At 44.1% G+C, this 17,343-nt stretch overlaps 1 protein-coding gene across 1 annotated transcript in view; it reads left to right on the top strand.

Moving 5' to 3' along the window:
* Nucleotides 1-5,083, top strand: part of LOC115089403 (serine/threonine-protein kinase SBK1-like) — an 84,490-nt gene extending 79,407 nt beyond the window's left edge. Inside the window, exon 4 of the mRNA XM_029597495.1 lies at nucleotides 3,733-5,083. Within this exon, the coding sequence (XP_029453355.1) occupies nucleotides 3,733-4,482 (750 nt within the window). The 3' untranslated portion in view covers nucleotides 4,483-5,083. The remainder of the gene's footprint in view (nucleotides 1-3,732) is intronic.
* The last annotated feature ends 12,260 nt before the right edge of the window (nucleotides 5,084-17,343 follow it).

The raw sequence follows: 17,343 nt of genomic DNA, 5'->3' as shown, positions 1-17,343 counted from the left end.
CCCGGAGGGTAGCGAGGCGTCTAAGCATGCAGCTTAGAGCGGTCAGAGTAGCTAAACCGAAGTCCTTGCTAACTCAATGATGGTAGCGTAGTGGAGGCTTTAAATACCCGGAGGTATTGACGTCGTGCGGTGGGGACATCCCTAAGGTTACTGCCATGACGTGTATTTGAGCGTAGGCAAAGTGCACGTGCGCGCCCTAGGAGGCCACGAGACGGAGCATGGTGGACTGGGATGCCCATGCTGAGCTGGAGACGCCGAGGCCCTCGGCACACGGCACCGGAGGCAGCCATCTTGCTCAAGGAGGAGGAAAAGGGAAGAAAAGACGTAAGGCGGTCACAACACAGAGATTAGATCTTGAACCTCTAGGGGTTTCTAGACTAACCCCTAGATTCATCAAAATGCGATACTTTTCGCATGGATAACACCCGCAATAAGAAAAAGGGGCGTGGATATGATAATTTCACAGTTACGCGCCATTCGCATATGTAGTTTATTGCGACGTGCGTTAAAGTTTTGAGAGGAGTGGAGAAAGAGAAAGAGAGAGAGAGAGCGAGAGTGAGGGCATCTGGGGTAGAACACATAGTAGTCAACTATTTATACCACTATAGGAGGGCCAGCTAGTAACTCGAGGTGAGGTTTTGGTGGTGGTCTAGGATTTTGGGGCCAGTTTTACATGCAGAGTAAGATGTATGAACAGCACAGTAGACCTCAGTGAAGATTTGATGTGATTTGGAGTGAGGAAAGTCAGATTAAAATGAGATTACTTCAGTGTTCTCTTGCCCTAGCTTGATAGTACCCTGGTAGAGAGTCCATCAAGCTAGGGCGAGAGAACATTGAAGAAATCTCTAGCTGGCCCTCCTATTGTCGTATAAATAGTTGAATACTATGTGTGCCACCCCAGAGGCGATCGCGCTCCCTCTCTCCTTCCTCCACTCCACTCCACTCCCTCTCCCCATGGCCAAAAATGCCCAAAATAGAATGTGTGATATTTTTCGCAAATTGCTTTTCGGCTGTTTCAGGCATATCGCACAGCTTAACCAGGAAAAAAGGTGTAGTTATTTCCGGCATTAAACATGTGCGATAGTGCCCCTCATTTTAATTGATCCTGCCCAAACCCGTCCCCAATCCCACTCCTTTGAATAAATTTGTAAAATTTGCATTCGTGCTGCGCTTTGTGCTATTGCATGCATTATCGCCTGCGTTAATGCCATAATGCATTTTGATGAATGACCCTGTAAGTTTGTAAGGGCTTCTACATGCTATTAGGCAAGGACTTAATGTCACCCAGACATCCAATGCTGATCTGCTCAGGACTCCAAGTTATTAAACCAAACAAAAGGCCTCAAAAATATTATTGAGCACCTGGCTCTGTTGCGCCTTGAATGCTATGTTCAGTTGTGGAGACCACATACACACAGTAAAAGGATCACAAAATTGTGTCTGTGGCCTGCACTATAAGTCATATACAGAGATATATATATAGCTGAAGATATGCTCTCTAGAAGACAGAAGGGAAGGGGGAGAAATGATACAAATATTCAAGTATCTTGCAGGATGCAATAAAATACCATAAGGAAGCAATTTCCATAAAATGGCTTTGAAAATTATTCTTCTTAGGAAGGGACGAAGATTCAAAAGGAATGTGAAAAAATACATTTTCACCAAAAAGATGGTGAATACCTGGAAAAGACTTGCAGGGAACGTTGTAAAAGCCAAAATATTGGCCGAACTTGTGTGCGCTTGGGGCAGGAACGAAAGGCAGGAGAAGTGAGAATGAACATCATAGATTAAGTGAATTCTGCCTGCATTGTACTTTAAAAAGAAAACTGTGCATAAGCTTCAGGTTGGCCTTTTTAAAATGTTATATTTTGTTGTTTCTTCTTGCCCTTTCTATTTTTTTCCCTTATCACCAATATTATCATGTGTGCTGAGCCATGCTTTGTGGCATTCCCCTTCCTCCAGCAGCCACACTGTGGCTAGTCTTCATCTGTAGCACTTCCATGCTTTCCCCAAGCCATATTCTATACCAGTGTCTCTCAATTTATTATTATTATAGTTATTAATTTATTTGATAAACCACACTTTCATTAACAAAATCATCAGTGATGTACATTGATAACATATATTATGTACATAAACAAATATAAGATTATAATAAATCAAATAAAAACATAGGTATGAATAATTCTCACAAACATAATAAAATAAAATGTCTTAAAACAATAAAACACAAACAGAATTATGAAGAAACTTAAAATAATAATATCTATTCTTCACTATAAGCTTTCTTAAATAGCCATGCTTTCAGAATTAACCTTTTGCACGCCAAGGGCTGACTAGTTACCTTCCTTAAATTACGCGACTGGTTGCAGTGCTAGTGATCATGGAAAGGGGAGGGGCTGCCCCAGAAAATTTAAGAGAGGGATGGAGATATAGGAGATATATGTCCTTCCCCACCCAGTCTTTAATTTCATGGGTCAGCTCTGCAGCTGCTGCCTGCCATTATAAGAAGGTAATTAGCCAATTTAAGAAAACTGGTTTATAAAATATTTATTTGTTTGCAAGCTTTTCTGTTATCGCCTACAGCAGAAACTTCAGTTCTAGGCAGTGTACAGCAAACATGCAAACAGTATATAATCATAATACACATCTTTAATACGATATGGCTCAAAGACAACAGGTATTAAAAACATGTCAATAGAAGTTCAGGAAAAAGCTAGATGAAAAAAAAAATGTGATTAAAAAAAGAACAAAATTCTTTCTTCCCCCTCTCCCAGCCAACCAACAGTATTGTCCTCAGAAAAGAAAAAAATTACTTCCGTTGCCCTACCAAAGAATCACCAGTTGGTGATTTAAAAATAAAGAAAAAAAAATTCTTCTTTTTCCCTCCTCACTACCCAGTCAGCCAACAGACTGTCATTTAAAAAAAAAAAGATGATAAATCCCTTCCTCTCCCTCCTCCTGCCAGCCAGCAACACTACTGCAATGAATATTCCCACACTGGACTTTTTTTTACAGTTGGGGCCAGGCCCAAGGCCTAACCTCTGGGAGGGGGAGAAACTGCAGCTGAATGTCAATGAGCAGATGTGAGACTGTCACTGCCTCTTTGCTCTTAGGTCCCAGGGTGGCCTTGCCCCTTCCTGGCTTCTGAACAGGAGGCCAAACCTGAGAGTGGAGTAGACACAGTCTCATACCAGCTCATTAACATTCACCTGCAGCTGCTCCTCTCCCAAAACGGGGTCTCAGGACCGGCCTCAACTGGAAAAAAAAGGTCAGCAGGGCAGGGTAGGGGGTGCTGGATAGGATTGGGAATAGTCTCTGCTGGCTGTGGTGCAGGGTGCAGTGCAGTATGTGCAGCTACAGGGCAGGTCTTGCCGCCTCATCCTTCTGCAATCACTGTCACTTCGCAGACCAGCAGCAATGTTGCTGGGGGTCCAGTGCCGGTCCAAAGATTAGTGATTGTGAAATACTGTATATGGTACTCCCCTGCATCCACAAACTAGGCCCTATGACATTCCCCTTTGCCAGCAATACTGAGTAATCAACCATAGAGAGAATACTGTTTGCCTATTTTCAAGCTCTGGCCATTTCCCTATTTCTTATGTGATTTTGTGCTCAGGTGGACACAATAATGAGGCTTCCTGCTCTCAGCTTACTTCTTAGGGTGATGCTCAACATTTAATCCCCACACGTGATCTTATCTAACATTTCTTTCCCATCTTTCGTTTGCAGGTTGGACTTCCTGAACATATCACAAAGCGTTGCATCTACCAGGTTGCTCTGGCTCTGGACCATCTGCATAGCAGGAAACTGGTGCATCGAGACATCAAGCCCGAAAATATTCTGATATTTGATAAGGAGTGCAGGAAAGTTAAACTTTCTGATTTTGGAATGACACGAATAGCTGGCTCAGTTGAGAAACGCGTGAGTGGGACAATCCCTTACACAGCCCCTGAGCTCTGTGAGGTGTCGAAGCAAGGCAGCTTTCTGGTGAATTACAGCATTGACGTCTGGGCCTTCGGAGTCCTTCTGTTCTGTATGCTGACTGGGAACTTTCCTTGGGAAAAAGCTCTTCAGCAGGACTCATTCTACAATGAATTTCTTCAGTGGCAAAGCTATAAAACGACCACAGTTCCCTCTCAATGGCACAGGTTTACACCCAGCGCCCTGAAAATGTTTCACAAATTACTGTCCCCGCAGCCGGAGAAAAGATGCTCCATAAAGGATGTGCTGCGGTTCTTTGCTAAGTGCTGGCTGCTGACGGAGGACAGTCGCACTCAAGGTCTCCACTCAAACCGAGATGTATGCGTACGGGTGAAGACACAGACCCTGTCCCTGGTTATCAGCAAGGCCAAAGGCGGCATCACTAGGGAAACGAGCTCGGGCCTCTCTCTGTCCTCCTGCAGCAGCTGTGAAGACATGCTGAAGCACAGCAGCACCAACCAGATACTGGCCTCAAGTCCCATTGAAATATGTGTCTGAATGTGCAGCCCACATCAGGAAAAAAAAACAAAACCAACCCCCCCCCCCCCACCTCGAAAGCATGAATTATAAAAGTTTACAAACTATAAACTACTATCGATGACGAAAATATCTGTTAAATGTTTCAAGTGAGAATTGTCTCAAACATCATACCTCAGTCTTGCTCCACATGTAACTGCACAGCAGACAGCAAAAGCAAATCCCCCGTGAGGCTTCCAATTACTCATCCCAAACTGTAGTGCAGTTCCATTCGAAAGACTGACAAGTCCAGCTTTTAAACTGCACAGATATTTGTATGTACTCCGTGACTTTCCTGTGTTGTATCTATAATGCACAAGTGCTCCCTTACCATTGTCTGCATGTATCCTTCCCCCTGTCAGTCATTTCCAGTCACGGCACTGACCTCTCAGAGCATATTCCACCAAATACTTGTTCTTGTGTTTTCATTGTCTGGAAATGTCCCAGTTTGCTGTAAACTCACACACACTCAGTACTGATAGTAGATTAAAATTTAAAGCATCTTGACCTAAGATTTAAAAACATAGCTTAGAAATGTTAGAGCTGTGATTTGAACATGAACTCCTGCTTTTCTGTGGCAGCAAATTCCCTGGGAAACCAGGGTGACCGACTGAAAAAACATTATGATAAGTAGACGTAGTGAACATAAAGTGTGTTTCATGAAAATATTGTAAAAATAACTGTTTTGTCATTTGAATTATATAATAAAGAAACAATCAACCCTTTTATGAGACTACTGCTATATTATATAGAAACAAAGAATATGACAGAGAATAAAGATCACAAGGTCTTTCTAACCTGTCATTTCCCCTTCCTGTTGCAATATCACAGACCTTACTTGCCATCTTTACCCTTCCACCCCTTCAACTAAAGGATCTCTGTGCTTGTCCCATGATTTTTTTTATTTTTCATAATTGTTTGGCCTCTACCACTGCCTTGGAAAGGCTGCTCCTATTTCCCGATATATCCGGAATATATCCCGATGTTATACCTCAAATTTACCCACTTTTATTCAACATTACATAGAATAAGAATTGCCTTACTGAGTTAGATTGAAGGTCCATCAAGCCCAGTATCCTGTTTCTAATAGTGGCCAATCCAGGTCACAAGTACCTGGCAAGATCTCAAACAGTAGATAGATTCCATGCTGCCAACGCCCAGGGATAAGTAGTGGCTTTCCTCTGGAGGAGAAGTTTATTGACTTCTTCTCCAGGAATTTATCCTAAACTTTTTTAAACCCAGCTATGCTAGCTGTCTTTACCACATCCTCCAACAATGAATTCCAGAGCTTAAATGCGCACTAAGGGGCAGATTTTAAATACTTGAGTGAGCGCGTACTTTTGTTCGCGCAGCAGGCGCGAACAAAAGTACGCTGGATTTTATAAGATACGCGCGTAGCCGCGCGTATCTTATAAAATCCAGGGTCGGCGCGCGCAAGGGGGTGCACATTTGTGCAACCTGCGCGCTGCCTGTTCCCTCCAAGGCCGCTCCAATTTCGGAGCGGCCTCGGAGGGAACTTTCCTTCGCCCTCCCCCCACCTTCTCCTCCCTTGCCCTACCTAACCCACCCCCCCGGCCCTATCTAAACCCCCCCCCCTTACCTTTGTTGGCAAAGTTACCCCTGCTTTCAGCAGGCGTAACTTTGCGCGCGTCGGCCAGCTGCCCCGCTTCGTGGTCCGGTCCCGGGGGCTGTTCCGGAGGCCGCGGCCACGCCCCCGGAACGCCCCGGGCCGAAACCACGCCCACATCGCCGCCCCCGAAACGCCACGCCCCGCCCCCTAAACGCCACGTCATCCCGTCATGCACCCCGCCACGGCCCCGACAGGAAGCCCCGGGACTTACGCGCGTCCCGGGGCTCTGCGCGCGCCGGCGGCCTATGCAAAATAGATATATATATAAGATATATATATATAGGGATCTTCATTTAAAGTTTTAATTTCATTTTGCCTAGGAATTTATCAATGTTTATTGCAACAAGAGCAAAAATGATCTTTACCTAGAAAAACAACAAATCATAATAAATTCCTAGGTAAAATAAAAGAAAAACTGAAAACAAAGGTCACTAAATATATTTCTTCTGTGCATGAAACAAAACAGGATCTGGGAGTGATCGTATTTGATGATCTTAACCCAGTGGATAGGCTGGTGGCAAAATGCCAGAAACATGCTTGGGAACATATGGAGAGGAATAATCAGCAGGAAAAAAAACAAGTGATAGTACCCATTCATATATATAGATATATGTATATATATATATATATATATATATATATATAAATAAACAAAGTGTGTCTTTTTTTTTTTTTAAACCATAAAGTTCAAACGGAGTATTAGCCCTGTGGCATTCCCCAATGCTATCCGTTGCTCACTGTGTTCACTTTATTTGGAAGACGGAATCGCTGGGAAGAAGCAAACATCTGAATTTAAGCATGTCAGTTTGACATGTTATTTCTTGAACGGTGATGCTGGATCCTTCATTATATTCAACAAATAAAAGGTTTTTCTGCGCTGCCAGTCAGCGTATATTCACATGCCTACAATGAGCTTTTCATAGTGTTCCCCTGATGAAGCCCTTTATTAGGTGAAACTTAGGCCTAGGTTAGGAAGAAGAAAAAGCATTTACAAGAAAAACTTATAAGAAGAACTTTAAGTTGTTGTTCAAAAATGTTATTTATCCTAATAACATGAAAGAGGATTATTGAGAATTATTAAGCATAGAAAACTAGAAGAGGATTGTTGTTACAGTATGATTCGGGGGTGCTGATTTTTTAGTGGGATGTAGTATGACTGGTATGACTGAAATATGAATGGTTTTTAATAGGAGTAATGGTCTAAAAGCATGTGAAATATAAGGAATTTAATAAAAGCATTTTCATTTGAAAAATTTGTTTGAAAGTAATACAAAAATTATTATTGGGGGTGTGCAATAAATCTATAGTGTTACTATATATATATAGTGGTAGTGGCTTGCAAAAGTATTCAACCTCCTAAAAGTCAGCAGATTTGTGTGGATTACAAATGACACCTACACAGATTGTTCTAGACAGTATGTTTATTGCAAACCAGTATCCCCTTAAAGTAAATTTTCATAGTCACAATTCATTATTTCTCTGCATTTATTTTGTAAATTAAAATTAAAAACCTGAAAAATGCAGCTTGCATAAGTATTCAACCCCTGTGCTTTGGAAGCTCCAAGTTTACACAGATGAAACATATTGCCCTAACAAATGGCTTACAATTGGCCTCTATCTAAGAATCATTAAAAAAAAGGTTAACCTTTATAGATAAAAGACCCCCTAATTCCAGTACCATTGGTCAGGCTGTGAATCTGAAGGAAAGCTGTAAAAATGAAGACCAAAGAGCTTTCTAAATAAATTAAAGATAAAGTTATAGACATGCATAAGATAAGAAAAGACTACAAAATAATATCTAAGTGCTTGGATATCCCAGTGAGTACTGTTGGATCAATTGTGAGGAAAAACGAAGCTGCATCATACCACCCAGACACTGTCCTTCAAATCTCAGGGTCAAAGCAAGAAGACTTGTGAAGGAAGCCACAGAGAGGCCAACAATCACTTTGAAGGAGCTACGGATTTCAGTGACTAAGACTGAAGTGGAGGTTCACCGGTCAATCATATCAAGAGCTCTACATACAACTGGCCTGCATAGGAGGATGGCTAGAAAGAAGCCATTACTGAAGAAAAACCATAACAAAGCATGTCTGGAGTTTGCCAGAAAGCATCAGTGACCTAGCTAAAATGAGGGATAAGGTTTTGTGGTCAGATGAGACAAAAATTAAGCTTTTTGGACAAAATTCAAAATGCTATGTGTGGCGCAAACCTAACACTGCCCATTCCTCAGCAAACACCATCCCAAAGGTAAAGCATAGGTGTGACAACATCATGTTGTGGGGATGCTTTTCCTCAGGGGGAACTGGGCATCTTGTTAAAATTGAAGGACAGATGGATGGGGCAACATACAGGGAGATACTGAAAGACAACCTGCTTCAGTCTGCTATAAAACTAAGACTTGGGAGAAAGTTCACCTTTCAGCAGGACAATGATCCCAAGCACAAGGCCAAAGCAACACAGGCCTAGCTGAACAACAAAAAAGGTGAATGCTTTACAATGGCCAAGTCAAAATCCAGATCTCAATCCAATTGAGAATCTGTGGCACTATTTGAAAACTGCAGTCCATAAGAGTCATCCAACCAACCTGAACAGCCTGGAGCAAATCTGTCCGGAAGAATGGACAAAAATCACTCCCAAACAGTGTGCAAAGCTGGGAGAACTTAAAGCTGTTATTGCAGCAAAAGGTGGTACTACCAAGTACTAGTCTGAAAAGGCTGAATACTTATACAAGCAGCATTTTTCAGATTTTAATTTTAAGAGCATACTAGATTTCAATAAGCATACTGCCTGGAACAATCTGTGCAAGTGTCATTTGTAATCCACACAAATCTGCTGACTTTTCACAGTATATACTGTTCGTACACACACGTCCTTACCGAGACCTCATTTAGAATACAGAGTGCAGTTCTGGAGACTACACCTTCAAAAGCATATAAACTGGACTGAGTAGTCCAGATGGTGGCTACTAAAATAGTGTTTTTTTATTTTATAAAGCATATGGGGCAGACTTAAATGTAATCCACCCTTGGGGAAGGGAGCCACACTTCCACTCCTGCAGAGCACTGGAACACTCATGCAGGGTGAGGAAAAGAAAGACAGTGCTTGGAGTGAGGGCAGGAATGCTCCTGCAGGGCCACCGAGGGTTTCACAGTGCGCAAGCAAAACAATAGTCCATTCCAGCAGGTGTGTTCCAAACCAGAACAAGTTTACTTAGAAAATGGTAAAGTCTCAGCTGATATAAAAAAACAAAATCCAGAAAGTACAATAGCCAGAAAAACCATATACAGTTCTTTCAAAAAGTACAAAAACACGCTGCTGCTGACAAAAGTTCTTATGTTGCTTAAATCTTCAAAATTCCAAGGCATCACACACTTCCTGCCCATGAGCTTTTCACTTCTGAGTCCCAAAGGGAAAGTATAGAGTCTTTCTTGAAACTCCTCAATGTACTCACAATAAACATTATAGCACCCCAGACAAATCTACTCATTTGTTTGTAGAGGTTAGGAGTTCTCAAGCCTATTCTAACTCTTGCAGAATGGTTTCTCCTCTTCCACAGCTCCAGTGACAGAACTCCAGGACAGGCCACAGCCCCTTGCTTTCCCTCCTGGCTCCCAATACCACAGAGCTACCACCAAACTCCTCACAGAAGACTCCCCCATGTGCCTTATGGAAAATAGTTTTGTATTCTTCCCAAACTCATCTGATATTTTTGTGAGAAGGACCCTCCTATCGCCCACAATACAAGCTAATACCCCCTGAACCTCCCATTGCTAGAAGATTCCCAGTATTAATGTGGAAAGATCATCAATTGTGATCCCGTCTACAAGAGCTGTACAAGCAGCTTTGGTTGGGAGAGACCCCATGGTATCCTTGGTTGGGTGTGTTATAAGAAATAAAAATCTTATTGTCTGGCACTACTAAGTGCATTTGGGATAATGTGGATCTATGTGTTATGCCATGTTTTATCGACATATGTTTTAACTTGACTGTTCATTAAGGGGTTTAGTGAGGGTTTCCCTTTAATTACAATGGGAAGTCATAATTGGTGGGAAGTGGCCTAGGAGGGTACAAATCTTGGGTCAATCTGTCGGGAATGGCTCTTTCCTGAGTATGGGGTGGAGGAAGAGAAAGACCTACAGGATGTAGGAAACCTGGAAGAGCTAACCTGCAGGCTGGTGAGCCCAGGGACCCACCCTTTTCCTCAGTATGGAGTGGGGGCACTGCAGACAGGGCCAGTGGATGCACTAGGCGGACTAGACGGCTGCCTAGAGCGCCACTGGTTGGGGGCGGCAACAGCATGGCTTCTCCTTTTTCCAGCTGGCGCGGGACTGCACCATGACGCTTTCTTTTCCTGGCTGCGCGGGTGGGTAGAAGGAGAGGCCATGCCATTGCCAGAAGGGGCAGAAGAAGAGCAGCAGTATTGGCCCCAGGCTTGCATGGCAGTGAAGAGTAAGAGGAGGAGCATCAATGTAGCCCGGGGCCAAAACAAACAGCAGCAGCTAAGCAGCGCGGTCCCTGACTACTCCAGAAGGAGTAACATCGGCCCTGGTCAGCAGTAGGAAGCAGAGCAGCATAGTCCGCAGGTTTTTGCAGCAGGAGGCAAAGAAGTATCAGCTCCCACAGGCCTGAAAAAAGAGAAAGAACTCCATGGGCCGCAGGGGTTAAAGGAGGAGGCTGTTGATGTTGGCTTTGTGCTACTAGGGCAGGGGCACTGAGTGAAAGAGCATGTCCTTATGTGTGAGTCTGTGTGTATGAGAGAGGGCATGCCTGTGTGTGTACCTGTATGAGAAAGAAAGCATATCTGTGTGTGTGTGCATGAATGAGAGTACTATTAAAAATAATGTTTCAATGTAAAGATAATATGACCTGTTGTCATACTATCACACAAGTTCCCATGTACACCGATGTGATACCCATGGCTGAATGTCGGTATAGAAAAGCAAATAAATAAACAAATAAATAAATAGAGAGGGTATGACTGTGTATGTATGAGGGATGGGGCATGTTTGTGTGCATGTATGCATGAGAGGGCATGTCTGTGTGTATGTGTGCATGTATGAAAAAGAGAGAATATATGCGTGTGTATGCATGTATGTGAGAGAGGGCGTGTGTGTGTATGTATGAAAGAGAAAGCATGTGTATGTGCTATATATGAGAGAGAGAGCATATCTATGTGTGTGCATGTATTTTACAACCACATATTCCTTCCAGACCGGCAAGAACAGCTTATAGAGATACTCTCCTTGCCCCACCCATCAAAACCTCGTTAAATAAACAATCTCTATCTACAGCAGGCCCTGCGCAATGGAACTCTCTACCTCCAGAATTACGGAAGGAACCTTGCCCTATCACCTTTAAAAAGAGACTCAAAACCTGGCTATTCGAACAAGCTTTTAACCCATACCAATAATCGCCCATCAATATGCACCATGCAATATGCACCATGTAACATTTCTCCCATACACTTAGACAGGTCCCAGTTGTAGAATCTCATTACCATATCGTAATCTTTGTAATTTATACACCTTGCTACAAGCACCATGTAACATGACTTCCAGATACTCAGCCAGGTTTCAGTTATAGAATCTCACTACCTAATCGTTATCTTTGTAAGTTACTCCCCAGTTCCTTGATCCAAGTTTATTCTCCCGGTTTGATGTAATCGCATTCTTACATGCTTGTTTCTGTTATAATGTAAACCGAAATGATATGTAACTTTGCTACATGAATTTCGGTATATAAAAATGTTAAATAAATAAAATAAATAAATGTATGAGAGAGAGAGCATGTCTCTGTGTATGTGGTGAGTGAACAAGCATATGTGTACATTTGAGAGAGAGCGAGGATAAAGTTTTTGAGCAACAACAGCTCTTCTCTCCCCCTGCTAATCCACCACAATCTCAGGGCATCTGGAAATCTAAAGATCTCAGGTATGGACAGCAGGAGATTTTTTTAATCTTTATTAATTTTAATTACTGGGTTCTATTTGATGTGTCTGCTGTTTTTAAATAGTTTATTGGGTATTTGGAAAATTTGTATGACTTTTTTAAACTACTGAATGTTGTTCTATTCATCAGCAGTTATGAAATATTTATTCTTCTTATTAGTATGGTTTTACTCTAATGATAATTTATATTTTTTTATTTTATTGTTTGTTTTATGATGAATGGTGATATTGCTGTTTTCCCATTCTTGCACTGCATACAGAGAATGGCTTCTTGTAGTTTCCAATTCAGTTTTTGTCTACATATTTCTATTTATAGTTTACGATGTCTTTATTCTGTATTTGTTGAAGGTCTGCCTATGTTCTGCATATATGAATGAAATGAGGTACTCTGTTAGCTTCTAGTTTCTGTGCAGGGATCTATAGCAGCCTGGCTTATTCTATTTTCCTAATAGGGGTTAATTGGTGTTTTAGGGCCTGGTGTAATAGATGCAGTGTTACTTTTTCATAGATAGGGCTGTTACTGTTTGAGTGCTGGTAATTAGTGCTGTTTTGGTATGGGAGATTTACAATATTGAAATCATAATACAGTTTATTCATGGCTTTCTGAGGGCCAAGCCCACATCCAACAAACATTACAATAGGCCTAATACTAATTTCAAGTGTCATTTTTTTTCTGCAGGGTTTTCTGGTTAGCACCACAGCAATGCATGTAAATATAATATTCAGTATATGTTGTAAGAGATATTTTTACTTCAGAAGAATGTACTTTGAATGTTCTTTTTCAAGTAAAATTATTATAAAAGCACAATTTTTAATTGTCTGTGGGGAGAGAGTCTGGAAAAGAGGCAAATTATCCGCTTGAGGAAATGGCCAGGAGCTAGGAGGACAGGGTTGTTCCATAAAGAAGAGAGCCCCAAGAAGGACCAGAACATGAAGGTGATCAAGTATTAGCACCTCTCTGTTGCTGGGGGAAAGTCGCCCCAGGAGCGGTACAGAACTACAAGGCAGGATGCAGGGCAGGACCAGGGCCGGTCTTCTACCTAACCAGCCCCCTCTCCCACAGGTTGAGCTCTTTGATTCTGGGGATCAGTAGGTCTCTGCGGCCACAACATATCATAGTGAGTATGTTCTATGGAGCAAGACAGGAGCAAGACGTGGTCAGACTGGTAAGGCTGAAGCAAGGCTTGGACAGGCTGGTAAGGCTGGAGACAAATACTGGCTGGAGGCTTGGGGACCAAGTGCAAGCAAGGCAAGATACTGGGCAGGACCTGGAACTCGACAAAGACACTGACTGAGGCAAGGCAAGGCAATGACAGGACACAGGTACACACAAGGGCCAAGCAAGGCAAGAATACAAAGGCTGGGCTGGGCAGGCATGACAAACCCAGACAAAGACAGGACTAGAACAAGACAGACCAGGACAGGACTAGTCAAAGACTAGACTAGGCAACACTGAACAAAGAACATAGAATCCCAAAGGCAACAGTTCAGTAGGCCCATAGGCTACTTGGCAAGAAGACTGGAGGTTGCTAAATACATAGGCCATAAGGTAAAACTTAAGGTACAAGAAGGCTCAGATGCCTTAAAGCAAGGGAATAGGCCACAAGGCAAGGCATACAGAGCAAGAAGGCCTGGATGTCACAAAGCAAGGACCAAGGTAAGCGTAGCCAGGTCAGAAAGCCAAGATTAACTCAATGAAAAGGCAAAGGTGAATGGGCAGGGTTGAGTTACTTAGGGCTGGATCTTGGGTGTAGTGCAAGCACTCAGGAGGAGTTTGACAAGGCTGGACATTAAGCTCACTGAGTTCCCCTGGTGGAGAGGAGGGTGCACCACAGACTGAGTCAGGTGGTCATTGAGGAGCTGGCTCTGGTGGCTGGAAGCAAAGCTGATTAGAAGCCTCTGCTGGTGGGAATACATCATTGCAAGAGGCAGCAGGGAAAGATGAGGCTGTGTAGCAGATTAAATCCTAACATCAGGGAGTCCTGAATGCTGCTGAAAGGATAAAGTCAGGATGACCAAGGAGAAGAGCTAGTGGCAAGGGAGACATGAGTAAAAGTGAGGGGGAATGGAGTGAGTGTCCCCCAGGAGTTAGGGATGTGAACCCCATGTCGAACATTGGAGTTTGGTGTTTAAAAGAAAGAAGAATTGCAAGAGTGTGATTCACCTGTTAGGATTTGTAGGTGGGTGGGCCCTGGGCCGAGGTGAGAGATGGTACCGCCCACAGGGAGGAGCCCTGTGAGCCTCACCGTCGAGAGGCAAGGTCTCAGCAGACGTTAGACACAGCTGTGGAATAGAGTCTTTATTAGAGAGAGAGAGAGAGGCACTGCCCGAGAAGCGGGGAGAGCAGGAGAAAATCACAGAGTCTGTGCGGTGGGGTATACCCAGAGGGAATACCTCAAGGGTGGAGATCTGGCAATGGTCCGCAGAGCGGAGTACACTGATGAGGTTCCTCTGTAGCAATGATTTGGTAGTGGCCTGCAGTGCAGGGTACATCGGGGGGTTCCTCACTTAGAGATGGTACGGTAGTGGCCCGCAGCATGGGGTACACCGGTGAGGGTTTCCCACTAGAGATGGTACAGTAGAGGTCCACAGTGCGAGGTACACCGAAGAGGTTTCCTACTAGAGATGGTACGGTAGTGGCCCGCAGCGTGGTGGAGAGGATCCCACACTAGAGATGGTACAGTAGTGGTCCGTAGAGTCAAGGTACTCACAGTGACGAATGTTCCAGCAGAAGCCCCAGGAAACGGGTATTTGCAGCAGTCCAAGGCAAGAAGGCCCTCCGAGGAGTGGATAGCCAGAGATGAGGAAGGGCCCCCGAGGAGCGGGTACCCAGAGCGTCTCACGCCAAATGTGCAGGAGCTGGAATGGGAAGTCCATAGTGAGCGAAGTGGATTCAGCAATGAGGGAACTCGTTGCCAAGTCGTCAATAGGCAGGGCCATCTGGCTTAAGTATCGTGGAGTGAAGACGTCATCAGGAGGGGACGCCCCCGAGGTTCCCGCCATGACGTGCTTATGACTGGCCCATGCGCGCGCGCGCCTAAATGATTCTGAAGGCAAGATGGCGATCGGCAGCGCCCATGCTGTCCCAGGGACGCCAGGCAGGTCAGCGGTAGCTAGCGGAGGCCTCCACTTTCCCCAACGTTGTCAATGCAGCAAAGAAAGAGGTGAGCATTAGTGGTCACAGCCGTTTGCGACCGATGGGTGTAACCTCACCTATCCCTTGGTGACAGGAAGAGTTTGTAAATGGAAAAAGAGTTACTTGCAGGGTGGGGAACGTCTGAGTTCTGGAGTCTTAAAGGATGTCAGCTCTATCAGGGGCAACTCAAGACAATCTACTATCTGAGGCGAGGGATGAGATGAAGCTCCCCCCACAAAGGCACGGCACAGGTAAAATCACTGAAAGGGCCAAGGGGGACCCTTTAGAGTCGTGATGCTTTTGGTAATTTCAAATGTTGCAGAAGGGAGAAAGTAGGGGGCCATAGATCCCAGAGGAGTGACAGATAAAGTGTTAGTGATGATATTTCTAAGAAGATGGCAACCCTGTCACACTCCAGGAGTCTTACAACCTGCCTCCCACATTTCCTCAGCATGTGCCCCCTGAAAAATGGGAGATGGGGGTTTGTGTGTGGGACATTCTCTCCAGGTCGGTACAGGGGTATTAGGCACCCTTGATTAATTTCAGATTCTTGAGCCTCCTCCCTCCCAACCCTCACCACACACAATTAAAAATTATGCATTTAAAATAACAGATTTTAGATGAAAAGGAACATTCTTAGACTTCTGAGGTAAAAATATCGCAACATGTATATTATTTTTACATGCACTGCTATGGTACCAACCAGAAAACCCTGCAAAAAAGACACTTGAAACTCATATGTTAGTAAACTTATTGTAAAGTGTATTTGATGTGGGCTTAGCCCTCAGAAAGCCAGGAGTAAACTGAATTACAATTACAATTTAGTAAATCTCCCATACCAAAACAGCACTAATTACTAACAGTAACAACCCTACCTATAAAAAGGTAACACTGCAAATATTGCAGCAGGTTCTAAAACAACAATTCTCCTTCTATTGGAAAGAACAACCCAGGCTACAATAGATCCCTACACAAAAGCTACATGCCAGAATACCTCACCTCAGTCACACAGAACACAGACGGATCCTCACCAAATACAGAATAAAGACACCATAAAGTATAAACAGAAGCACGCAAACAAAAACAGAACTAAAAACCACAAGAAGCCATACTCTATATGCAGTGCAACAATGGAAAAACAGAAACACCATCATTCCTGAAAAGCAGGCTGTTAATACAAACAAAAAACACACTTTCAGAGAGAGGTATCTTCAAAGGATACTAATGATACATTAGAATTAGAGGCATCCCGACAGTGAGGTTAAAATAATAAGAAAAGTAGTCCAAGTGCCTGTAACTAAAAACTCACCTGAGCTAAAACTTCTAACTTATCCCTATCAATTAAAAAGCAGAATGAAAATACAAACAAAAACCAAACATTGAAATGTTTGTATGCTAATGCCAGAAGTCTAAGAAGTAAGATGGGAGAATTAGAATGTATAGCAGTGAATGATGACATAGACTTAATTGGCATCTCAGAGACATGGTGGAAAGAGGATAACCAATGGGACATAATTGGCATCACGAGGATAACTAATGGGACAGTGTTATATCAGGGTACAAATTATATTTCAATGATAGGGAGAATCAACTTGGTCGGGGTGTGGCACTTTGGGGTAGATTTTCAGACGAGCGCGAACAGCCTACTTTTGTTTGCGCTCCAGGCGCAAACAAAAGTACGCTGGATTTTAGTAGATACGCGCGTAGTCGCGCGTATCGGCTAAAATCCTGGATCGGCGCGCGCAAGGCTATCGATTTCGTATAGCCTGCGCGCGCCGAGCCGCGCAGCCTACCCCCGTTCCCTCCTAGGCCGCTCCGAAATCGGAGCGGCCTAGAAGGGAACTTTCCTTTGCCCTCCCCTCACCTTCCCCTCCCTTCCCCTACCTAACCCACCCGCCCGGCCCTGTCTAAACCCCCATCCTACCTTTGTCGGGGGATTTACGCCTCCCAGAGGGAGGCGTAAATCCCCGCGCGCCAGCGGGCCTCCTGCGCGCCGGGCCGCGACCTGGGGGCGGGTACGGAGGGCGCGGCCACGCCCCCGGGCCGTAGCCACGCCCCCGTACCCGCCCCCAAAACGCTGCCGACACGCCCCCGGAACGCCGCGACGACCGGGCCCGCCCCCGACACGCC

This window comes from Rhinatrema bivittatum, chromosome 4 (assembly GCF_901001135.1).
Source record: "Rhinatrema bivittatum chromosome 4, aRhiBiv1.1, whole genome shotgun sequence".
Lineage (NCBI taxonomy): Eukaryota > Metazoa > Chordata > Amphibia > Gymnophiona > Rhinatrematidae > Rhinatrema > Rhinatrema bivittatum.
This window is presented reverse-complemented; position numbering and strand designations above follow the sequence as displayed.